We start from the raw sequence: 26,185 nt of genomic DNA, 5'->3' as shown, positions 1-26,185 counted from the left end.
TTTTTTATACACATCTGAGTGAGCCACCTGTTCAGTCACAAAAAATTAATTGTTTCCATATAAAATATTTGCATTTACAGTGAAACAATGCACAGAAAGGCAAGCAAGCTGTGCAACCCTGTATTAGACATACTTGTATTCATAATCGCTGGTACTCTCTGTTTCCAACAAAATAGACCCTTGTAATTATTGCCCGTAAAGGGTTCTATGAGTCAGGAAAATTAGAAAGACAGAGTACAAAACACAGGCTGTTAACTAAGAAATTAAAATTAAAATTAACCAAGAGCTAAGAAATTCTGTCAAAGAGTAAACAAGGGTGCAAGGGTGGGGGGAATCATGAGTGGGGTATGATCTTGAACTGTCAAGAACCGCCCTGCCATGAGCCCCATCAAGCCTGCCGATCCCTTGCAGAGGCATTCCAGTAGCAGAGTTTGGCCATTAAGGGGCAGCAGCCATTGTCAGCTTAACCCCCTGTTTCCATGGTTTTGCAAAAGGACTTCCAAAAGTAAGCTGCAATTACAGTTCATTAACAACACTCTGCCCTAACAAGAAAACAATTCACAGCTCTTGAGAGATCTACAGAGATCAGATTTTTTAAAAAAATCCACAGCTTTTGTATAATGAATTCATTTTTCTATGACCTCAAAGGACAAGAGTCAGTTGTACTTCATTGTACTTTAATCTATTTTATTTGTCTTAATGCAAGCAAATAATGGGGGTCTTGAGTCTGTTAATTTTCTCACTAACGTTGTATAAAATTCACATATTAGTTACAACCCTACATACAAGCCATCATTCCCTTGGCCTTAAGCTTGTACCTGTGAATATTCCTTTCCATTGCACTGCACACATTAAATGCTACTACCTCGGCATATGTCTGGGAGTGAAATAGACAGCTTTATAATGTTCAAATATAAAATATTGTATTCAATGTAGAGGGGGAAAGGTCAGATGAAATCAGGGGTTAAAAAGCTAATGTAAATCAATAAGAACTCTGAGGTAACTTCATGAATTACATTTCACGTGTTTTCAGCATCTGAGAGTTTAAAACTTTTTTCAAGTCTTAGTATATTTTAGTTGAGAGGCTTCCCCCATCCCCCAATGTTTCCTAAACACTCCACTATACTGCCTTGAGTTTAATTGACTCTTCAGGTTTCTGAAGGCAGAGATACACTACCAAGCTCCTAAATTTCTTCTCTGAGCACACCAGGAATCTCTCTTTAGAGCTATCTTCCTTTCAACTGATCAGGGAATCTCCTCTCTAACTAGCAATGTGTTCACACATGCTAAATTACGCACTTTCAACCAACTTTCAGAGCATGTTGCAATTGGATTTTACTGTGTGAAATGGCAAAATGCGCCTGTAAAGTATTAAATAGTGAGTTCAGCCGTGGTTAAGAACATAACTCTTTATTGAGAAACACTGAACTGGGGAACTAACAGGCAAAACAAGCAATATATACAGCTGGGGAAGGAAAGACACACCCCTTTTAGTCAGCGAGAAACCACCCTATTGGTCTCTCCAGGATCCTTCATTAGCATATAGATTCATACATGCCTTGTGCCCCAATTAGCCGATTCACACAGAATGGCCAATCAGAACATAGGCATTTGGATCCTTGAGGGCAGAAGCATGTTTCAATTACTCACACAGTATGTAAGCACAGAACAGTGTAAGATCTTAAATAATTTGCTGGTTTATTTTTATTGTATGTTTAATTAATACTGATAGGGAGGGCACACAAAGGAATTTCAAGACGCTGAAAGTTATTTCTGTAAAATATAAGAGGAATACATAATGGAATTAAACACGGGGTTTCTCACCCAGGTCAAACGTAATGATAATAATAATAAATTTTTATTTATACCCTGCCCTCCCCGCCGGGGCAGGCTCAGGGTGGCTTACAGGGTGTGGCAAAAGCCATGTTGAACAATAAAACAACGTGATAAACCGGATATCTTATTTATTCAAAAGACTCATCAAAAATATGTTAGTCACCCTATCCTAAATGCTCCACTTTTCAACCAGCAATACCAAGCACCAGGCAACTCGAAATCTTGGGGAGTAGAGGTTTTGCTCTCCACTCAGATGCGCTTCTTGCTAGAGGGTATGGAAAAGGATAACTCTGGGAGATATATATTTTATTAAAGGTTGTAGTAGAGGGCAGCAAGTTACTTTAGCATCCTTCTATGCACCAAACAGAGGACAAAGAGAGTTTTTGAGCGAGATCTTGAATAAGCTCAGATTATTTCAGGAAGGGGACACTATTATTGGCACAGACTTTAACTCAGTCATGGATTTAGCTCTAGACAAAACGTATCCAAAAAACAAGGGCTCATCTAAGGGAAGGAAAACTAACTTGACACCAGTGACTAAATTCCTTCAAAAAGAAGACTTATTTGATACATGGAGATACCTATACCCTAAAATCAGAGATTTTTCATACTATTCGGCTAGACACCATATTTACACTTGAAATGATTTTATATTAGTTTCAAGATCATTATTGGATAATCTCTCCTAAGCAGATCTAGGCCCTAAGTTTTTAACTGAGTCCACCAAGTCCAGAACAAGTGGAGCCACTGGAGACTCTGGGTTCCCATTAGGGAGGCAGTCATGTTTTGGCCATCGATGCCGGAGCTGGCGCCAGATAACACCATTCTCAGTTATGACATGGTAGGAGATTGGTCCAGTCACCTTTACAACAGTGGCCGGAATCCAAACTGGGCCATTCCCAAAGCTCCTTGCATAGATGGCATCCCCTGGTGAGAATGCCCAGGGAGTGTCCTGGGTGTCCCCCTTCAGTGGGTGGTTGGGAGCCAGGTCTGGGTGAAGCCAGTCAAGCTGATGGCCCATAAGTAGCTCTGCTGGGCTCTGACCCGGCTGTGTGCAGAATGATGTGTTGTTCAGCAGGAAGTCTGCTAGTCTCAGGTGCCAGTCCCCATGCACAATGTGCTTCAGAGAGTCCTTGGTAGTTCATACCATTTGCTTGGCTTGCCCATTTGTGGATGGGTGGAATGGTGTTGATGTTACCAGGTGAATAACATTGGAGGTGGCAAATCGCTGGAACTTTGTCGAGGTGAAGGCAGACCCAATATCTGACACGAAGGTGTCAGGAAGTCTGTGGGTGGTGAATAGGCATCTCAGGACTCAGATGACCACAGCAAATGTCAAGGTGGATAGAAGGACCACTTCCAGACACTTTGAAAAGGAGTCAACAACAACCAGGAAGGTGTGGCCCTGGAATAATCCTGCGAAGTTGATGTGGAGCTGCAACCATGGGGTGTGGGTCAACTCCCACTTTTGAACTGGTGCTTGCGGCATTGCAGGTTGCGATTCCTGGCATGATCGGCAGGATTGGACCCATGCTTCAATTAGAGTCAATGCCCAGCCACCAGACATAGCTTCTGGCCAGGGCTTTCATGCGAATAATTCCTGGGTGCCCTTTGTGAAGTGCCTGGAGCACTTGCTGCTGGAGTTTGGGGGGAATGACAACTCAGTTTCCCCAAAACAGGCACCCCTAGTGGATTGACAGTCTGTGCTGGCAGGAGAGATACGGTTGAAACTTTTAATTGACCTGACCGGCCAGCTACCCCCTCCACACCCAGTTGAGCACACAGGCCAGGGTGCAATTTTTGGCAGAAACGGCAGTAATGTCGGAAACATGGAGACGTGGTGTAGGCAAGTCATCCAATAGTAGGATACCTATGTCAGGTGTAGCAGTAGCTGGCTGGTCTGAACATACCCAGTTCTTTCAACCTTCCCTCATAGGACTTGGTCTCCAAACTGACCTGAAAAAAACCTGCTGTCTGACACTAAAATGTCAATCAGCATTTCTCTGGGCATATAAGAAAGGGCCACAAGAATTAACCTCTGATGCAATCCTTCCTGCCCTCCTTCTTATGGTCTGTCTAACTCACAGAACCAGCATTGTTGTCAGATGGCTATCTAGCCTCTGTTTAAAAACCTCCAGGGGATGCAGAGACAGGCAATGGCAAATCACCTCTGAAACATCTCTTGCCTTTAAAAAAACAAGCCTAGCTCACCACCTAGTGGTGCATAGCACTAAAAGACCTAGAACTTCTGTCTGCTAGACAATCTTAGGATCTTTTCACCTTTACCATTTTTCTTATTGTGCCACTTGATGGCTTTTTGGAGCTTTTAAAAAAAGAAATCAGCAACTGCTATTGTGAATTTGCACAGTAACAGCCTAGCAATTTATTGCCACGGTCTCTGAATGCCCAGTTTTTTCTTTTTAAAAAACTCTCTAGCATTTTTAATTGTAGTGTTATAAGGGGAAATGTGCACTATTCTGTTTGGTACATAGCTGATGGGGGGATGATCAAACCTGTTCAAGTCACTTAGTGGAAGAAAAACCAGGTTGTTGGTTCATATCTGATCAATGTATTCAAACACTGTATGTTGAAATATTGATAACATTTGAGTATGGAGGAACCACAGTTAAAGGATATCTGAGCATGTGATACTGCTCTATTTCTGAAGAATGTATAAACTTAGGGTTTAAATTAGGTAAATCATCTTTTTGTCATCATGGTATATTCTTTTTAGCTCAATACAGTTAAATAAATTCATGTAACTCAAAGGTAACAAATTCAGTTGCTGTGAGGACCAAATCTGACATAAATGTCACTTTGTGGGCTGGGCCATGCATGTCATAAAATGTAACACAAGGTACCAGAGATATAAATTTTATAAAGGTGATTTCAGACATCAAATGACAATAGCAGGTGAATGGCAATAGAAGGCTCGATTGGATTAGGTGTGATATGCAAAAGGGTAGTAGGCATGAAGATAAGATGCAAAAGAAAAAGAGCATAAGTCCAGCATTAGAAACCACAATGTTCAGTTGCTGACCTAAGATTAGCAGTGCTCCTGCAAAGGAATTTTAAAGGGAGATAAAGAGAGACTGCTGATTGCAATTCATAATGAAGCTCAAGACAATGCATCCTCCTGGACTGAACTTAAGAGTTCTTGTCTCCTGTCTCCTTTCCTGTCTCCTTACCAATATGTGCTATTATCATTTGGCATCTGAAATCAATCAGCTCTCCAAGATATAAGGATCAATCCAAGTGTTCTAATTCCTAATCAGGGTCTTTTTGAAAGAAAATAAATCCAGATAAGAACAGAGAAAATCCAAGAGGCAGGAAGCAGGAAGAAAAGAGCCACTGTGGGAGCTGGGGGCAAAGCAAGCTAATGGTGAAGCTGCAGAAGCAGCCTTAGGAAAGGAAGCAGAAGAAAGAAGTTGCTCAGGGCCAGATTTGAGTAATCCCTGAGCTGGGCATGGCCTGCAGGCTCCTGATAATGATTAGCCCATTTTTACTTTTCTGAATGTGAGGAGTACTAAAGCTAAAACCCCACAATGTACATATCATGTGCATTTATCCTCAACAAACTGGAGCAGAATGCAACTTTTACTCCTATTTTACAGATAATGGCTCCTTTGAACTGGGACTGAACATTCACTCCATCTAGTCCAACATTCTTGCCACTTAACCTCAGTGTTACAGAAATGTAAGCTAAATACATCTGAACACTTCAGGTATTCCTTGCACTCTAACAAGCAATATAATGTTAACATATGAACCCAATTAAGTGAGTATCATAGTAATCTTGAGCATCTTTTCAGAGCAGGGTGAACCAAGAGGAGGAAAAAATCTCAAGTTCTTCTAATAAATATTTGTCTTTCTTTTGGCAACTCTGTTACAACCCAAAACACAATGACATATAATCATTATTCTCCCTCCAGGTTCTATAAAAAATTGACAGAGCAGCTGTTAGATAATTCCCTATCTCACTCTCTGTCTGCAATATTAAGCCCTGAGGCAGGCCCCAGGTACTATGGGCAGCAAGACAATGGCAAGATTTAAAATGTTTCTTCTATTCTCAATGCTTCTGTAACACTTCAATAAATGTTGAACAGACCAATTCTCCAAGCTCTGAGTTAAGGAAAGCACCTAACTTAAAAATCCATTAACTTACGTAGTCACTGGCATCCTTTTGTTTCAATGCTCATGATCTAAGGTTTTATTTACTTAGAAATATCTACGCTGCTTCCCCAAGGAAAACAATGTTATATTCTTGTCTGAGCTTGAGGCAGGCACCCATTGCTCTCCAGGATTCTGATACTTAAAGCCTGATGGACTGTTCTCTCAGAACTAGTGAATCAGTAACCGAGGCATTTCTCCAATAAATACAAATGAAGGATCCTGGAAAGCAGAACGGGATTGGCTGGTGCCTGACTGCTGAACAAGGTTAAACCTTCCCAACTGTATATAGTTCACCATTTTTGCCAGTTTTACTTGTGACTGTTCTTGCTAATAAAGAGTTGTGTTGAATGAGAGCTGGCGGAACTCACTATTTAACAAATAATTTCTAGAGGAGAACCAAAGGAGGACACTAAATGCTCTATCTTCTGTCCTTATTATACAGATAACCAATGGAGGACTCAAAATGCTCTACCATGTATCTTTATTGTGCAAAAAGGAAAAGCCACTCTGTGCATGCTCAGAAGAAAATTTCTTCCAAGACTGAGCCTTAGCATGTTAAAAAAAACCAAAAACCCTCTTGTGCTAATATTTCTTAGAAGAACACCATGCTTTGGTGATGGCACAAATTAAAAAATAATAATTCTGGAGACAAATCTGAAAAATTGCTTCTTGGCCTTTTGGCTAAAATAAAGTATGTGAGATAAATATGAAAGAGGAAGCCATGTTCGTCTCTGGAAGCAAAACAAAAAAGAAGCCACCTTCAAGACTTACAGATATATTATTGCACTAGCAGCAAAGCCTATTATAGGAAGAAATACAGTGGGCCCTAGAAAAATATTGGAGGAGGGGGGATGAATGTGTAGGTGGCAGGAAGGAAGGAAGGAAGATAGACAAACAGAATGAAAGAAAAAGAGATAGACAAAGAAAGAATGAGAGAAAGTATGGTAGGAAAAAGAGGGGAAGAAAGGAGTGTGAGAAAGTATAAAGAACAGAAGAGAGAGGTAAAAAAGAAGGGGAGAAAGGACTGAGAGAAAGAAAAATGAGAAGGAAGATAGAATGAAAGTAAAAGACAGAAAGATAGAGAGAAAGAATGAGAGGAAAGGAGGAAGGGACAGTTATGGAAAAGTTGGGAAGAAAAGAATGAAAGGAAGGAAGGAAGATAGGGAGACAGAAAAATGACAGGAAGACAGATAGGTAGGAGGGAAGGTAGGCAGCCATTAGAAACCTCCCTTTCACCCCCTCCCAATTGCAGGCAGGGGAGAGCAAAAGAGAGCCTTGGAATGGCTCTCTGCCTCTTAAAGAGCAGCTGAGAGGCGAACCACCTCTGCTGGTGGCTGTAAGAGGCAGGGAGCCATTGCAAGCCTCCCTTTCACTCTCTCCCACTTGTAGGTGGTGGGAAAGCAAAAGGGAGTCCATTCCATCTCATGGGCCCATAGGATAGAATAGACTTCATTCTTTGCTATCAGCCCACAGGACAGAATGGACTGCATTGAATCGTATGAGCCCATAGGACAGAATGGAGTCCATTCTGTCCACTGGGCTTATAGTATAGAATGGACTCCAATTTGTCCAATAGGCCCATAGGACGGAATGGAGTCCATTCTATCATATGAGCCCACTGTAGCCTAATTTGAATAGAAAGAGTAAAGAGTATTTGCAGGTGGAAAGCAGACTTGATACATTGTACAGTGTCAGTATGTTTATCTGCTGCTATTCAACTGGCCCCTCCCTGCTGTGAATGAACATTCCTTTTGTGTCAACTGAAGAGAAGTAACTGCTACTGTTTGTCTCATGATCATGTCTCTCACAGTTTACTGTTTGCTTCTCAGCAGCATTGTTTGTAGCAGGGGGGAGACAGACTGTCCCAGACTTCCTACAATGGGCCCTGAGGAGAGGCGGTAGTGATCAATAAGCCCCCAGGAGAACCTGTCAGCAGAGAACTATCTCCCTCAGAGGTCAGTGGCCATTTGGTGGGGTTCTCTCTTGATGGAGCAGTGGGTAGGGGAGAGCAGAATCAGCCAATGGCATGCCAGAGACAGAGTGCAAGCCAATCCTGCCTACCCCACATCCAACCAATGAAAATCCTCAATTTGCCACCACAGTAGGGCTTTTATTATCTAAAGGATAAGTTTTATAGATAGAGTTTATTGCATCAGAAGTGTGACTCCTGCTTCAGCAGATATCAGTTAGCAATGAGGAGAAATGACACCCAGCTCTGCATCTCTCTATCCAAATCTCCTGCAGAGGTCTTGAACCATTGTCTAACTGCTGCAGTTAGTTAAGTGCAGTTGGTTATGAGGGAATAAATGGAAATTCAGTCCTGATATGACAGAAGTAATGTTAGCTGGGAGTGCTGAGGCTTGAAGGATGTTTTACTTCCCAGCTTTGAAGAAGTCCAGCTGATTTTTGCTGACTTGGTTAAGAACTCATTTGTTATGAGGGCCAGATCTGACATAAATGAGACCTTGTCAAGGCAGGCCATGTGCGTCATAAAATGTAATTCCAGATAGCAGAGATGTAAATTTTATAAAGGACATAGACAAACATGGAGTAAAAGGACAGGTTCTCTTGTGGATCAAAAACTGGCTGAGTAATAGGAAGCAGAGAGTGAGTATAAATGGGCAGTCTTTGCAGTGGAGGACGGTAAGCAGTGGGGTGCCGCAGGGCTCAGTACTGGGTCCCATGCTCTTTAACTTGTTCATAAATGATTTGGAGTTGGGAGTGAGCAGTGAAGTGGCCAAGTTTGCGGATGACACTAAATGGTTCAGGGTGGTGAGAACCAGAGAGGATTGTGAGGCACTCCAAAGGGACCTGTTGAGGCTGGGTGAGTGGGCGTCAACGTGGCAGATGAGGTTCAATGTGGCCAAGTGCAAAGTAACGCACATTGGGGCCAAGAATCCCAGCTACAAATACAAGTTGATGGGGTGTGAACTGGCAGAGACTGACCAAGAGAGATCTTGGGGTCGTGGTAGATAACTCACTGACAATGTCAAGACAGCGTGCGATGCAATAAAAAAGGCCAACACCATGCTGGGAATTATTAGGAAGGAAATTGAAAACAAATCAGCCAGTATCATAATGCCCCTGTATAAATCGATGGTGCGGTCTCATTGGAATACTGTGTGCAATTCTGGTCACCGCACCTCAAAAAGGATATTATAGCATTGGGAAAAGTCCAGAAAAGGGCATCTAGAATGATTAAAGGGTTGGAACACTTTCCCTATGAAGAAAGGATAATACGCTTGGGGCTCTTTAGTTTGGAGAAACGTTGACTGCGGGGTGTCATGATAGAGGTTTACAAGATAGTGCATGAGATGGAGAAAGTAGAGAAAGAAGTACTTTTCTCCCTTTCTCACAATACAAGAACTCGCGGGCATTCGATGAAATTGCTGAGCAGTCGGGTTAAAACAGATAAAAGGAAGTACTTCTTCCCCCAAAGGGTGATTAACATGTGGAATTCACTGCCACAGGAAGTTGTGGTGGCTACAAGCATAGACAGCTTCAAGAGGGGGTTAGATAAAAATATGGAGCAGAGGTCCATCAGTGGCTATTAGCCACAGTGTGTGTGTGTATATATATGTATATAATTTTTTGGGCCACTGTGTGACACAGAGTGTTGGACTGGATGGCCAATTGGCCTGATCCAACATGGCTTCTCTTATGTTCTTATGTTCTTAACACAATTAAAGATGTTTTAAAACTTAAAATGTACTTAAAACATTAGCACTCTTGCAGTACTTTGTTTAACAGTCTCTGATAACTGACACCTCTTGCTCTGAATTATTGCATCAAAAACTGGAGACAATGTCTGTGCTGTAGCAATTTTGAGTATGCTGTTCAGGTGTTGTTCAGGTATGTATCTGTAAGTTACAAGCCTGCTTTTGATTTATTGACATTCATTACAGAAATCTCATGGTTAATGCCTAGCAACGTGAAATGGCTGGGCATTGTGAGCTTTTATACATAAGTTGCTTCTTGTGCTGATCAAAAACATGTGAAGGCACCATGGCACAGACTGAGGGCTATGTGTTTGTCTACAAAACTATAGTCTTCCCCAGAGAAATAACTACAGCTCCTATGAGGTAGCACAACAATAGACAGCCAGCCAGTATAGTGGTCAGTATCAGCCTACTATTTGCAAAGTCAAAGTTCAAAATCTCCAATCAATCAAAGCAAATCAAAGGAAAATGTGAACTGTGAAAGAAAAATCAAAGGAAATGTCCTGGGTTAATTAGGTCTGGACACACTTTCAGCCTAATCCACCTGACTAGCTTGTTGTTATTCCTCATCTAAATTGTTCACATATTTTCTGCTGAGAAAGACTGGATCATGAGGGCATGAATACTGTAATAAAGGGGAGTCAAATCCATTTCACTGAATACAGTAATAAAGGGGAGGCAAACCCAGTTGAACCCAGGAGAGCCCTAGCATAACAAGACCAACACAAAAAACATCTCTCTCTCTATGTATCAAGATAAAAAGCTCATACCTTGAATAAAACTTTGTTGGTTTTAAAGGTGCTTTGTATTTCTCCCTGTGATTGAGGGAGCCAAAGTAAGGGGGTGAGGAGGGGGAGGAGCCTCAGCCAATGGCAGAAAGAGAGTTCTAACTCAGTAGCTCTGCTGTGCAATTGAAAGAGCCTGGCAAAGCAAGCTCTCTTGCTCTGTAGTTCCTGTGTGATTAAGAGAGCCTGGCAAAAAAAGCTGAGATGCAGAAGGAAGCAAGAGAAGGAGAAGGAAATAGACCACAGTGAGTTGCTCACAGGCCTGATAGGAGCCCTGTGGGGCCAGATCTGACCCGCGGCCCATGTTTGATGCCCTTGACCTAGGGGTTACACTGGAGCCAACACTACTGCTGGCAAACAAGTTAATGTAGCTGATAAAAATGCTTTCTTCCAACTTTGCCAACCTACCTTGACTCAGCCAATCTAGCCACTTGGATTCATGCTATGGTAGCATCAACCTTAGGCTACTATAATGCACTCTGCATGGGTCCACCCTTGAAGACCACCCAGATACTCCAGTTGATCAACAACTGCCTGTACACATGCTTTCTCTGTTGTGGCCCCCACCGTGTGGAATGGCCTGCTTGAGGATGTCAGAGGGCTCCCATGCTCCTGTCATTCTATATATTGTGTAAAATGGGAGTTATTTGGGAGAGCTGTTCTATAAAGTTAATAGGGTTATATTATAACAGGAAGGGGCTGTGGATTTAACCATTGTGTTTAGGACATATTATCAGTTTGTCTTTTTTTAATTATATCCACACCTTGTATCATGCCCAATATCCAATGCTCATTCGTATTTCAGTAATCATGGTCCTGATACATTGTTCATTAGGTCTCCTCATAATTACTCTATTGATCTACACTGTGTTTATTTGATGTCTCTGTATGAATCAGATTATATTATGTGATTCTCTTTGAGTCACACTGAGAAAGGCAGTCTACAAATACAGTAAATAAATAAATATATTAATATAGGGGGTGGTTATGAATAATCACGTTAAAAGACCATGAAATGCAAGAAGTATGTAAGAGGTGACATTTCTACACAAAATGTAAAAATACATGCTAAGTCCAGCAATAATTCACAGCAGCCATAACTGTGCCTGTTTAAGCCCCACTTAATAAAATTAATAGTTACAATAGTATTTATTCAGCAATTACCTGTGTACCAGTAAATCTATGAGTCTCTGAGATACCACAAAACTCCTTTTTGTTTATAAGGAAGGAGAACAATTGAAACACCCATTAAAATACATTGTCATGGAGCCAGAATCTTTTGTTATAAAGTTATTTATTTAATATTAACTAAATCAAAAATGAAAGCTATGTCTCAGGAAACTGTTTTCCATGAACTATTTCCCATGAACTCATTAATTGTGAACTTATTTAGGAACTAATTTGTGGGGATGGGAGGACAGTGGGGAGGGACGGTGGCTCAGTGGTAGATCATCTGCTTGGTAAGCAGAAGGTCCCAGGTTCATTCCCCGGCATCTCCAACTAAAAAGGGTCCAGGTAATAGGTGTGAAAAACCTCAGCTTGAGACTCTGGAGAGCCACTGCCAGTCTGAGTAGACAATACTGACTTTGATGTAGCAAGGGTCTGATTCAGTATAAGGCAGCTCATATGTTCATACAGGGTTGTATTTTGCTTGGGATAAAAAATGCCAAAGAAGCCCTGTATACAACATAGTAATTAGATGTTAAAGTAGCGATAGACAAGTGAGTACTTTATATACTGACAAGCTAACGGAAAATAATAATATAGCTTTTCCTCATATCTGTATAGGGCTTTAAAACATACCTTCTCTGCTCTTCTCCATGTTCTCCTGAAGGGACGGTCAGGCATTCATCCATGTGGCCATGTAATAACCTCAGCACATCACCACCTATCAGATAACCTATAATGCAACAAGACAAGGGAAACAAACACCACATACTTCAGAATTAACCCATATTCAGAATATGAAGTCTTACATGCTCAGCTCTGAGCACTCTTTAAAACCACTGTGATAAGGCTTGGTGTGATTGAGAAATTTTTCTACTGTTTTAGAACAGTTAAGAATTTAATTTTAAAAAGACTTGCACTAAGAAAGAAAACAATGTGTTAAAACATGTTCTGCAATCTACCAATACAGCCTTGTGAATGCAAGCGAGCCTTCCCCACTGCAAACTGTGGATGTCCCACTGCTTACGAAGTGCTAGCTGCCGTTTCAGCAATGGGTACCCTGAGTACATATGAGGCTGTTGCAAGCAACATTAGAAGCTATGCAAGCCTGAGAACCATAAAGTGTGCTTTGAAATGTCCATAAAAAATCTTCCAGTACTTTTGTATGCACTGGGGTTTTTTTCATCTTGCTCGCACACACTGGGATTAAAATTATCCCAGTTTCAATCACATATAAAAAAGTGACTCAGGAAGTGCAGCAATTTGTCCCATATCACAAAGGAAGCCAATTATTTATCTGCAAATCAGTTTTTTTTTTCTGAACCATATAAATTTATCCACAGATTGCATGCAATTAAAGATAATTGTTTCTGATACTATCATACCATTGTCTTTACAAGAGACAGGTCTTATTCCTGAACATTAAATAAATTGAGTACTTTCTTCTATAATACAAAGGAGAAAGGAAATGTAGTATAGCAGACTGTTAGGGCAAATAGCCTAAAGTGCCTAATAGCATTTTTAGAGAAATGGCTTAACTTTCAGAAAATATAAACATCAAGGCTTCCAAGAAGGTACATTGGCATCCCAATCCAGACATAAGTGGTGGCTGGCCATGGTGTAGCTGCCGCACTGCTAGTAGACTTCCTTTATTTCAAACAATTTTTATTAGTAACATATGGCAATATATTCAATTTCTTATATCATTGATAACTACCTTTTTAAAAATCCCACATATTACTTTCTACCTACCCCTTCCCCCTTTACTTGACCCCCGCCGGTGTACTAAATTCAAAACATCATTTTAAAAGGTACCCCTAATTAATAAGAACCAAAGTTCATATCTTCCCCCCACTTATACTTAATCATTATCAAAGATTGTCCAATGTCCTTTTATTTTCCATTCTTTTTCTACGTATCTTCTGAACTTCTTCCACTCCCATCTTAAATACTTCTAAATCATAGTCTCTTAAGGTTCTTGTTAACTTATCCATTTCACTCCATGTCATAACTTTAACAATCCAATCCCATTTCTCTGGTATTTTTTCTTGCTTCCACAACTGCACATATAATGTCCTAGCACCTGAGAGCAAGTACCAGATTAAAGTTCTGGCTTCTTTTGGAAATTTTTCCATTTGTAATCCTAACAGAAAAGTCTCTGCAACTTTGTTAAATTCATATCCCAATATCTTAGAAATCTCTTCGTGAATCATCTGCCAAAACATTTTAGCTCTTTCACAAGTCCACCACATATGGTAGAAAGAACCTTCATGCTTTTTACATTTCCAACATCTGTCTGGCATCTTGTTATTCATCTTTGCCAATTTTTAGGCGTTATATACCATCTGTTCATCATCTTAAAACAATTTTCTTTGATATTCTAGCATGTTGAGAGTTTCATAGAGTTCTTCCTCAAATATTCCCAAGTTTTCATCTGTATTTCTTTATTTACATTAATTGCCCATTTAATCATTTGAGATGTTACTACTTCATCTTCTGTAGATCATTGTAAAAGTAATTTATATACTTTTGAAATTAATTTATCATTGTCTCCAAGCAGAACTTTTTCCATTTCTGTTTGCTCCTTCCTTATTCCTTCAGTTTTTATATCATTCTCTACCAAGCTCTTTATTTGTTGCATTTGAAACCAATCATATTTATTATTCAACTCTTCAGCAGTTTTCAGTTCTATTTTGCTACTTTGTATTTTTAACAGTTGACTATATGACCACCACTTTTCTTCCCCTATCTCAGCTGTTATTTTTATTACTTCTGTGGGTACTATCCATAACGGTCTTCTCTCATCTCCATACTTTTTATATTTCATCCATGTACTTAACAAATTATTTCTTCTCTCTCTCTCTCTCTCGGCTTGACTTCATGGTGAGAGAAAAAAACATCCATCTTTTTTCCATAATACAAATACACGTGCCAGCCAAATTTATTTCCGTGACCTTCCAACACTAAAAGTTTTCTGTTTAACAGCGTTATCCATTCTTTTATCCACACTAAGCAAACTGCTTCCTGATATAATCTTAGATTCGGTAGTTGAAATCCACCTCTCTCTTTTGCATCTGTCAAAATTTTCATTTTAATCCTTGGTTTCCTGGCCCACACAAATTCTGAAATTTTTCTTCGCCATTTATCAAATTGTTTACTATCCTTCACAATAGGAATAGTTTGAAACAAATACATTATTCTTGGTAGAATATTCATTTTAATTGCAGCTATTCTACCCAACAATGACAAATTAAGCTTGTTCCATTTTAACATTTCTTCATCCATTTTACACCATAACTTCTCATAATTATTTTTGAACAGATCAATATTCTTCATTATTATCTCCACCCCCAGATATTTTACCTTGGAGGTGGCTTCGCAGCCCTATAGTTTCTGCAATTCTTGTTTATTTATCTGCATATTTTTACACAGAATTTTGGATTTTTCTCTATTAATACAAAGTCCCGCCAACTCCCCATATTCTTGTATTTTAGCTAACAACAAAGGTGTAACTTGTATGGGGTTTTCATTTATAAACATCATATCATCAGCAAAAGCTCTGTATTTGTAAGTAAATCCTTTTATTCTTAATCCTTCTATATCTTTTTCTTCTTGTATCTGCATCAATAATATTTCAAGAGTCATTATAAACAACAATGGTGAAAGTGGACAACCTTGTCTACTACCTTTGCTGATTTTCATATCTTCTGTAAGATCTGCATTTATACATAACTTTGCGCTTTGTTCAGAATATATTGCTTTTATCATTCTTATAAAGCTTTCTCCAAGCTCCATTTTTTCCATTACTGCAAACATAAAGTCCCAGTTTAAATTGTCAAATGCTTTCTCTGCATCTGCAAAGAATAATGCTACTTCTTTATCTGGATGTCTTTCATAATATTCTATAATATTTACAACAGTTCTAATATTGTCTCTTATTTGCCTTTTGGGAAGAAAACCTGCTTGATCTTCCTTTATAAAATTTATCAAATGCTGTTTAAGCCATTCTGCTAGGATTGTTGTATAAATTTTATAGTCATTATTTAATAGTGAAATTGGTCTATAATTTTTTACATTCGTGACATCCCTATCTTCTTTAGGTATCAACGAAATAACAGCTTCCTTCCATGTGTTTGGTATTTTCCCTTTCATTCTTATTGTATTCATCAACTTCTGCTAGTAGACTTCCTGAGGACTTCAGCACATTGGAGTGTGGGGAGGGGAGAGGCGTAGCTTGCCGTGAGGGAGAAAGTCGCCATAGCAACGCCACTGGCGTGACATGCAAGGGAGGCGGAGGCAGCCGGCGGGGAAGGCCAGCCCACCCCCCTACACTGGCCAGTCCTGGCGCATGCGCCACGGCTCATGACAGTCAGGGATGGGAAGAGGCGGCCCCAGAGAGGTTGATAGCCATCCCCAACCTTCCCCCAAACAGAGATCGGAGCCAATGATGAGCAGACCATCAAAGGCAAAAGAGAGACATCCCACTAACATGGGGAGGGAATAGGAGTGAGGCTGGACATGTGCGCATGAGAAGCCTGGCTTCTTGGACTATGAGTTCTGCGGTCCCCGGGGGAGGTGTTCTGTGCATATGGCAGGGGGCGTCAGGGCAACACAGGGGGTCTCGGGGGGGGGGTGTCTGCTGCTGGGCTGCCCACTCCCAGACACACATTCCAGCTGCTGTCTATGACAGCAAACTCCTGCACTTGGTACCTCCTGCCCACCCTCCTAGGCATTCCCTCAGAGAGGCTACTGACAGGGGCAGGCGGTTGCCCAGGGAACATGCAGCAGATGCCAAGCAGAAGAGACAACAGTGGGCACAGCTCAGACTTTATTTTACTGGAACAGAGTGCAACAGTCTCCCTGGCGCGTGCTGAGCAGTCTTGCCGTGGGCGGGGCTCCATCCAGAGAGATGGGCAGAAACAGCTGAGGGAGTGGGGGGCGGTGGAGCGACACACACGGAAGCCACTGTGTTGGAGTCCCACCTGCAAAACAGAGACAGAGATCAAGAACACCTGCAGGGGCGGTGGCTGGAAGAGCAGGCTGCGTTTCAGCCAGGCACTCTCTTTAAGGAACAGTCTCTGACCCACCTGCCCGCAACGGGGCAGCTGCCACACACACACACGCACACTGTGCCCTGCCAGGGGTTCGGAACGCGGCAGAGGGCAGAACAAGGGAAGGGAGTAGGCGGCAGCACAGGGGAGTGGGGTCAGCAAATGCCCCCTGCCGTAACCCACTGCCTGGTTCAAGTGCCAAAGATGCTTGCACACCAAGCGGTCTAGAGCGAGGGGAAGGGGAGGCCAGGGGAGGGGGGGCAGTGGAACTTACCCAGCCATGGGTCACAGTCCTCGCTTGCATGCAGAGCCTCCGGGAGCCCGGAACCTGTGGAGACCTGGAAACAAGAGCAGTTAGCCCCAGGGGAGAGACCTCTCTCTCCCCTTTGCAAGTCAAAGATACTGTCAAAGCAACCGTGCAGTGCAAAAATCCATCACCAACGTGCCTGCCTGTCCCTCACTCTAAGTCTGTACGGCCCAGAGCTCGCTGGCAGAGCTTCCTGCCACTCGCTCCTTTCCCTAACAACTGAGTTGTGAGAGGCCAGAGCGGAAGTATTTCAAGGAGGGGGAAAACAACAATTGGGTGCTGGGGAGGGGGCTCATCAGCCCGAGGCGCGAGGGGATTGGTGAGGCAATCACGCCGCTCTCTAAGGGGTTTGCGAGCTTCCGCAGCAGCGGAGGCAACCTTTGTTTTTGGTTTCAATGAGTAACTATGGGACATGCTGCTGTTTTTGTAGGAGCGATGTTGCGCCTCTCGGGGGGGGGGGGGCCTTGGGCCAAACTGCTCAGGAAGCCACCTAAGCCTGGCTGCGCCCCCAATTCCACCCCCTCCTCCACCTGAACGCCGCGCTCCTCCTCACTTCCGCCCACACTCGGGTGCAGCTACCCTCAGGTGGAGCAGCACTCAGGTGGCCCCCCGCCCACGTAACTCCCCTTCACTCGGGCGGCACCAGTCATTCGTCGGCGCAAACCCTTCCTGCTCCCACGTAGCGGCTCATCTGCTCCCAAAAGATTTTCCGCCCCCCTTCTGGATTGTGCTGTAAAAGTTTCCCATTAAGCCAATGCAACAGAAATGTGCCTTTATTACGTTTTGAAGGTATATATGGCTTCCTTAATCCTGCATAAACGTTGAAAACGAGAGAGAGACAGAGAGAGAGAGAGTTAAGTGTAGTTTTAATATAAAAAATCAACAAAATGGGTCAGACTCAGTGTTCCCTCTACGTTGAGTTAATGTGAGCTAACTAAAATTTTTAACCTCTGGCTCACACATTTTTGTCTTAGTTCAGGCAAAAAAGGCCCCAGAGCAAGCTAATTTATGCAGTGGCTCACAACTTTAATACCAGTAGCTCACGAAGTACAATTTTTGCTCACAAGGCTCCACAACTTAGAGGGAGTATTGGTCAGACTTGGAAAAAATCAATTTAAAGAAATTGTAACTATGAAATAATGTTGCAAGTTGCCACAAGACCCTTTGGATGATTAGGACTAAAAATATCTAATAAACGAATAAAAGGTTGTCTGCTTTCAATAAAAGACATTGCCATATCAGAGAAAAGAGTTTGCAGTTGATTTATGGATTGAAATGCAGAATTTATAAAAATATAGTCACAATATCTGCTCAGGAATCCGTATTTTCTCTAGAGAAATCAGACCCATATCAACTCAATGTACACTCCTGCAAGATAGATTTTTGTGACCCATAAGGGAACAGATATGAAGCAAAATGCTGAGTGAGCCAGAAGGAAATAGGTGGCTAAAAGAACTGCAGAAAAACCAAATATGATGTCAATATAGCAGCCTACCAACCACCCACTTCCCTCCATTCTCCTTGTTTTATTTTGTAGTAGGAATAAGGCCCGTTGTGAGGAAAAATGGGCTCTAGAGAGAGGCTCTGGGTGAATGCCCCCTAGCCATTCCCACGCACCCAACTGAAGGCATTCACTACCCCCACATACACACACCTCAAGGGGCGCTGATCTCTGCCAACTGGACACCAGTTGTAATTCTGACTGATCTCCAGCTCTCACCTGAAGATTGGCAACAATAGTTCACTGGGAGGAAATGGCTGGTTTGGAGGGTGGCATCTATGGCATTATACCTATTTCAGGACCCACCCCTCCTCAAACCCCACCCTCTCCAGGTTCCTCCTCTCATATCTCCAGGAATTTCGCAACCTGGAGTTTGCAACCCTATCTCCTTCCCAGCCAAACATTAACCTACTTTTATCTGCATCTCTGACTTCAGTTTTCCATCTCCTCCCTGCAGTCTCTACCTAGGGAAAGGACAGTCTCTGCAGTGAGGACCAAAGCAGATTACCTCATTATCCTCTCCCCTTTTTGATCTGCACAACAACCTTGTGAGGCTGAAAGCCTGGAACTGGTCCAAAATCAACTAGTCAGTTTCCACAGCAAGAACCTGGGTCAGGCAAATCCTGCTCTGAAGCCCTAACTCCTAGGCCATACTGTCTGTCATAGGGAGGCTGCTGCTGAACAGTAGCAAGCAGCCAGGCCTATGGTAGCCAACCACCAGGTGGAGCCTAAAGATCTCCTGATATCACAACTGAACTCCAGACAACAGATCTCTCTCCCCCTGGAGACAAATAACTGTTTTGGAGGGTGGACTCTATGGCATTATATTCAGCTGAGGCCTCTCCCCTCCCCAAACTCTGGCTTATGTAGACATCACCACAAAATCTCCAGGAATTTCCCACCAACCTAGAACTGGCAACCCTAGTCAGGACTGCCCCAGTGAGTTCCAGGCCAAAATAGGCCTGGAAAGGGCCTCCTCCCCCCACCTTTTACTGACAGAACCAGGCTTGGTTGCCTTACAACAGTCACTGCCTATCAGTTTCCCCAGTGGCCCAATCCTCATCTGTCCTGGGGTGAGGCTGAGGGGAGGAGAGAAGAAGTGAATGACAGGAAAGGGGCAGCTACCATAGCCAAGTCTTGCCACCTAGTCGCACTGCCACCTTCGTTCCCTGTCTCTTCATCATCTCCCTGCCACCACTGCGAACTTTCTCTTCTGAATGCTACAGCGAGTGCGTAAGCAACATGTTATTTAACATCTATATGCGCCCCCTTGCCCAGATGGCCCGGGGGTATGGGCTGGGTTGCCATCAATATGCTGATGACACCCAGCTCTATCTGCTTATGGACGGCCGGCCCGCCTGCGCCCCAGAAAATCTGGACCGGGCGTTACAGGCAGTGGCTAGGTGGCTTAGGCTGAGTGGGCTGAAGCTGAACCCGGCGAAGACAGAGGTCCTTTGCTTGGGTCGCTGCGGCCCGGGAAGGGAACTCCCCCTGCCAGTTTTTGACGGCGCTCCATTAACAGCGTCGGGCAGGGTTAAGAGCCTGGGGGTGCTGTTGGAGCCTTCATTGATGATGGAGGCTCAGATAGCAGCCACTGCCAAGTCCGCTTTTTTTCATCTTAGGCGGGCGAGGCAGTTGGCCCCCTTCCTGGAACGTGACGACCTGGCAACAGTGATTCATGCTACAGTCACCTCGAGGCTGGACTACTGTAATGCCCTCTACATGGGGCTACCCTTGTGCCGGACCCGGAAACTGCAGTTAGTGCAGAACGCTGCTGCCCGGCTGTTATTAGGGCTCCCAAGATGGGAGCACATTCGGCCGGGGCTCCAGGGTCTGCACTGGCTGCCAGTAATATTCCGAGTCCGGTACAAGGTGTTGGTCATTACCTTTAAAGCCCTATATGGCCTAGGACCTGCCTACCTTAGGGACCGTCTCTCCCCACACGTTCCCCAGAGAGTACTACGCTCAGGTTCACAAAACCTGTTGGTAGTCCCCGGGCCAAAGGAGGCCCGTCTAAAATCCACCAGGGATCGGGCCTACTCAATAACGGCACCTTATTGGTGGAACCAGCTGCCGGAAGAGGTGCGGGCCCTGCGGGATCTAGGGCAATTCCGCAGGGCCTGTAAGACAGTCCTCTTCCGGCAGGCCTATGACATTAGCTGACAATGTAAAACATCTTGGATGGAACAAAATGTATCTATAGGCCGCCGGTTTTATTCTATCTTGTTTTTTTACTAATTTATGGTTTAACTGTATTTTTAAATGTTTTAAACTGAAGTTGTTTTAATTATTATGTTGTAAGCCGCCCTGAGACACTTAGGTGAGAAGGGCGGGGTATAAATCTTAATATAAATAAATAAATAAATAAATAAATAAATAAATAAATAAATAAATAAATAAATAAATAAATAAATAAATAAGAGTGGACTCAACCAATGGAACACAACAGACCTTGAGTGGCAGTTGATGGGCCAATGGCAGAAGTTAAGCATGGTAGGTACTTGGAAGGGAGAAAACCAAGGAAGACTCTGCAGAGGAAGGCAATGACAAACCAGTATGTCTGGGTTTTTATATTATAAGGGAATTAACCCTAGCGAGCTGGTCAGTTTTATTACATGGAACAGTACCACTTGTCTCTCTTTCTTCCAGCCTCTATCTTCTTAGTTAACATTAGGGCTCTGAAAGTAATCATTCAGTACAGCAACAATTTGCAGACTATTATTAAATTTTAAACAACCAATCCAATCCAAAAACCTTTATTGGCATAAAAATAACTTTAAAAAAAAAAAAAAGGATAGCAGTACAAATCAGCCTATATGCCAACAAGGAGAAACAAAGCACAACAATTTGTAACATTATATATAGTAATAATAATAGGATGAAGTGATAAAAAGTTGGAGCACTTTTAAATAACCATTGGATATAACATGGTGATCAGTATTATTTTATCGTTACCTTGAGCTACTTCACTTCCTGAGCTGATAGGTGCTACACTCCAAAGTGTTTGTTGGAAGGCTGCATCAACACGCAAGCTGTCATTGCCATAAGATAAATGCTGCAATAATCGGAAAGAAAAAACACACTCAATTCTGTTCTCAAAAATATTAGAATCTAGTACAGTTACGTAACAATAGATAGATTTACACTTAACACAAATGTTCAGCTGCCTTTAGAAGAACTGTGAATACATGGATATTTTTACAATGAACAAGTCTACTGTTGGAGCTTTTGTTGAAGTCCTGTCCACTCTTCTAGGATTTTCATGTCCCCAGTAATATTTATATACGAAATGCTATTCAACTACTGATTGAAGAAATGAGACAAAAACCAGCAGTGAAAATGTAGTGCAGGCAGCTGAGTGATTAAGGCTGCAATCCTAAGGATACTTTCTTGGGAGTAAACCCCACTGAAACGTGGGACTTACTTATGAGTAGACATGCTGAGGATCAGTCCATCAGAATAAATTCAAAGCAACATCATTCTGTCCCGGTATATTTTGCTAGAGTTCTCTCATATGTCTAAATCCATGAGAATGGAATGATTCTCATAATAAACTGCTGTGAAATGGAGGGAAGAAAAAACTAGCACAAGTAGTGACAAGCTACAATGAAACAACTTATTTATAATGTCTGATTATCCTTGGGAGGGAAGGATGCATTGTATAGTCTGATCTCAGATCTCAGAAGTTAAGCATAGTAGGTACTTGGAAGGGAGAAAAGCAAATAAGACTCTGCAGAGAAAGGCAATGGCAAACCACCTCTGCCTCTCACTTGCCTTGAAAGTCCCTTGCTGGGGTCACCAGAAATTGGCTGTGACTTCATGCCATTTTACACACAGACATCATTATTACCTGACAGTATATCCCATTGACTATTGTGAGATTTATTTCTGAGTAAGAAAAGGGTTTCCCATTTTCTACTAACTTAATACCAACAGTGTATTAGGCACCAAAGCTACATACAGAGGCTCTTAAAATGTAAACACTCTTACAGCAACATTCTATCAAGAGCTATTTAAACTCTCTGGATTTCAGAGGGCTTAAAATGACTCCAGTAGAATTGCATGGTAAACCATCTTCCTGGTCTAGCATTCAGAAAGGATTTGTTTGTTTACAAGAATATTTATAAAGCTGTCATTAAGCTTCATGTTTAAACTTAAATTTGTTTGTTTTCCCCCAAGATGTTTTACAGTTCCTCTCTTACTTGAATTTATTAATCTGGGAACATCCTCATTGTTTATCATTTCTCTTATGAGCCAGAGTTCTGGTGAATGGGAAAACCTTTTTTTGTCATCAAGTCATAGCTGATTTATTGAGACATCATAGAGTTTTTAAGGCAGGAGACGTTTAGAGGTGGTTTGCCATTTTCTGCCTCTATTAGATAAATATTAACCCAAGTATTAGATAGAAAGTTAGCCTTTGTTATTTTCTTGCTACTGAATTGTAGAGGCTGTGTTGCCTAGTGATATTATTTTATTTTATTTTTAAAAAGTCATTCAATAAGCCTTTATATATTTTTAGATACGGTATATTTTTTTCAAAGAGTTGGTTTCTTGGGTGCACTTAGCCTCAGGAACCCCCAGATCTGAGCACTGCTGGTCTGCCAATGGGGATGTGGTTCAGGAGAATCCATGTTTGGATGCTTGACAACATCACTATTAGGATACCTTTAATATTACAGCATGTTATTGGGAAGTTTTTATCATGAGTATATTATTTATGTTGCTTAATTTGCATTGTTAGCTTTATTGTATGTTTTGTCCTACTGCTTCCAACTGCTGATATTTTTAAAGGCACACTGTCAAGTCGTTAACAATCTGAATCTGACATTTTATCACCAACAGGATTCCAATGCACAAAACATTCCTTACATTTGAAGGGAATGGGACTCCCCTACACAGATGGAACAGAAAACTAGCCTGTATGTATGCTGAAGTTGCAAAATCAGAGCAACAATATATTAATCAAGTTAATCAGCAGACAATCATCCTACATATTCCATTAAAATATTGAAATTACTTTTCTGAGCTCATGACTTCCTTGTTTTTTTGTTAATATTTTTCTAATATAGTACTACTCTGGTAACATACAACCTTTTAAAACAAAAAGTTGGCCTGCAGCAAAACAAATATTATAAAGCACCGCCTGATTCTGTTTGGTACACCTACAGTACTGCACAGCCTGACTTGCTGAAATGCTCAGACATCAGAAAATTTCCTACAGCACCCTCAAGCCATGCCTCTAGTGTTCTTAGGCTGCTACTGAGAAAGAGACAACAGATTCAAGCAGTTAACATTTTATAGTAAAATCAGTATTCAGTGCTGCTGTTCACATGCTACTAGAAAAGGAATGCTGAGTGCATTACAGAAAGGATTTTTTGCCCCCCAAGTCGGAATAAAGAGTCAGACGCAAGGTATTGGGTATAACTAAGGGCCACTTTATTAAAGTATAAGTAACAAACGGCAAGGGCTAACCAAAACTGTGTCTTGGTCAGGTCCAGGGATCTCAACAGACACCTCCCCTGCCATTCCACAGCCAAGGGACCCAGCCCCCAGCCAAAGCTGTACTTCACAGCTCCCGCCAGGTCAGCTCAGCCAGAAGGTAATCCCCAGAGGATCCGTCCAATAGACACACATCTCAATGGAAGGCACTCTCCAGTACTGAAACTGCAGCCTGGTCAGGGCCAGGGGTCTCAACAGACCCCTCCCCTGCCATTCAACAGGCGAGGGACCCAGCCCTCAGCTGGAGCTGTGTGGCACAGCTCCCGCCAGGCCAGCCCAGAAAGAAGGCAAGCCCCAGAGGGTCCAACCACCAGACGCACGTCTCAATGGAAGGCCCCCTCCAGTCGAGCCTTAAAGGACGTTCTGCATTCTCCCACGCTGGGTCATCAAACCCCAAGGTTGAACCTGCCAGACCCCTAACCCTCCAAGAGGGGATGCTTTCTGGTCCTCCCCTAGCCGCACAGTACCATAAGCACAGTAAAACCTGCCACCACTGAGGCCAAGCCTCTGCTTAGGCCTTAGCACCCACCAGAAGGCCCAATGCCACCCACAGCCTTTGCCAAAGGTCTCTCAAGAAAAGCATATTACCCTTTTCAGAGAGATGCCCCCATCCCCTCTGTAGAGGTAAGAGAATTTAAGAGAAATATCCAGATGGGGCAGATAGTGGCCCAACCCCCCCTTCTAAGGCTTTTCTAATCTCCTTGCTAGTCTTGTGACAGGCCCTCTCGATGCCTGCAGGGTCCCAAACACTATGGCAAACAAAGCGGAGAATCATATCTGGCCATATTATAATGGTCCCAGGCCATCTCACCTTAATGGCCCTAAAATCATCCCTGGTCTGCAAGGCCAACACCTTGCCTTTTACTAGCCCAAGATCATTCCCACACAGGTGAATAACTAGGACCTGGGGAGGAGGATCAGCATTCCCACAGAATAACAATGGCAGCAGGCCAAGCCAATGACGACCCTGGCACCCATGCCATTCAATAATGACCCATTGGCTGAGTCCCAGCTAAGAGCCAACCAAAGTTCTCCGAGCCTGATGTGCAGCCCAAAACATAACTGTGTCCACAGATGAGAACTCGGCTCCTCTGGCCAGGAACAACAGCATCTAAAAAGAAAAAACAGTCAAACTAGAAACAATAACCATAAAATTCATGTTACAAACCACACAAAGTTAGGGATTAAGTTAGGGAGTTAAGGCAGCTTAGCTAAAGCCCAAGAAGTCACAACCCAAAACTGATGTTTTGTCAGCGAACTACAGTTGAGGTGACAAAACAAAAATCCATCCCTAGGACTGCGTACTGCCAAATAGACAGCCAAAGTGGAAACAAGACACAAGTCCCGCTCAGGGCATGTGCCCAGCTCCAAAATGATTCCCTTGCGATGCCGGTCAGTCTTACAGCGTCGAATGGTAATGACCGCCTTCCTCTCCACCAACCTCAGGACCTGTGGTAACAAAGCACTACCAGAAACATCATTTCAGGAGCGTGCCACTAGCTCACTGACTCTGAGGGCCCCAAAGAAGGCAACCAAGGAAGAAGCATGACTCAGGGTGGATTCAAAATAGAATGCACACACTGTGCCCCAAACCCCCTTCAGGGCCCTAAGAATCAAAGTGGAAACAGACCTCCTAGCATCAGGATTCGGCCCGGTCTCTCTAGCCCAGTCCTCCAGCATCTTCCACAGATGAAAGTCTGCAGTTTCCTCTTTATACCCCAAAGGGGCCAAACAATGCAATACCCTACCCCTAACCTAAGACTTCCTGGTACTGTGTGCTATGGCTAGGCCTATCGCTCTCCAATCAGCCACAACTCTGGGGGCATTCGCGCAGCCTCTCTATTGGCTTCTGGGGCCAGCTGACGACATCTCTGCATCTGTTCATGAGAGAGAGTGTCAGCCATGCCATTATTCACCCTAGGAACATGCTTGGCTAAAAACAGTATGTTAAGCTGCAGACAACGTAAAGTGAAGGCCCACACCTATTTCATAACCCATTGAGATTTGGATGAAAGGAAATTAATGACATGCACCACTGCCATGTTATCACACCAAAAATGAATTGTGCGATTGGCCATATGGCCGAGGACCTGTCTACCTTAGGGACCATCTCTCCCCACAGGTTCCCCAGAGGGTACTTAGATCTG

The 26,185-nt window shown here is 42.7% G+C and overlaps 1 protein-coding gene across 4 annotated transcripts in view; it reads right to left on the bottom strand.

Moving 5' to 3' along the window:
• The window catches only part of RYR2 (ryanodine receptor 2), a 757,628-nt gene that overhangs the window by 465,908 nt on the left and 265,535 nt on the right, over positions 1-26,185 (bottom strand). For all 4 annotated transcript variants that reach the window (XM_060243352.1, XM_060243324.1, XM_060243334.1 and 1 more), the window contains 2 exons: positions 21,495-21,594; positions 12,317-12,413 (listed from right to left, as the gene is read on the bottom strand). In XM_060243352.1, the coding sequence (XP_060099335.1) occupies positions 12,317-12,413; positions 21,495-21,594 (197 nt within the window). The remainder of the gene's footprint in view (positions 1-12,316; positions 12,414-21,494; positions 21,595-26,185) is intronic.

The sequence above is a fragment of the Heteronotia binoei genome, chromosome 1 (assembly GCF_032191835.1).
Source record: "Heteronotia binoei isolate CCM8104 ecotype False Entrance Well chromosome 1, APGP_CSIRO_Hbin_v1, whole genome shotgun sequence".
NCBI classification, from domain to species: domain Eukaryota; kingdom Metazoa; phylum Chordata; class Lepidosauria; order Squamata; family Gekkonidae; genus Heteronotia; species Heteronotia binoei.
This window is presented reverse-complemented; position numbering and strand designations above follow the sequence as displayed.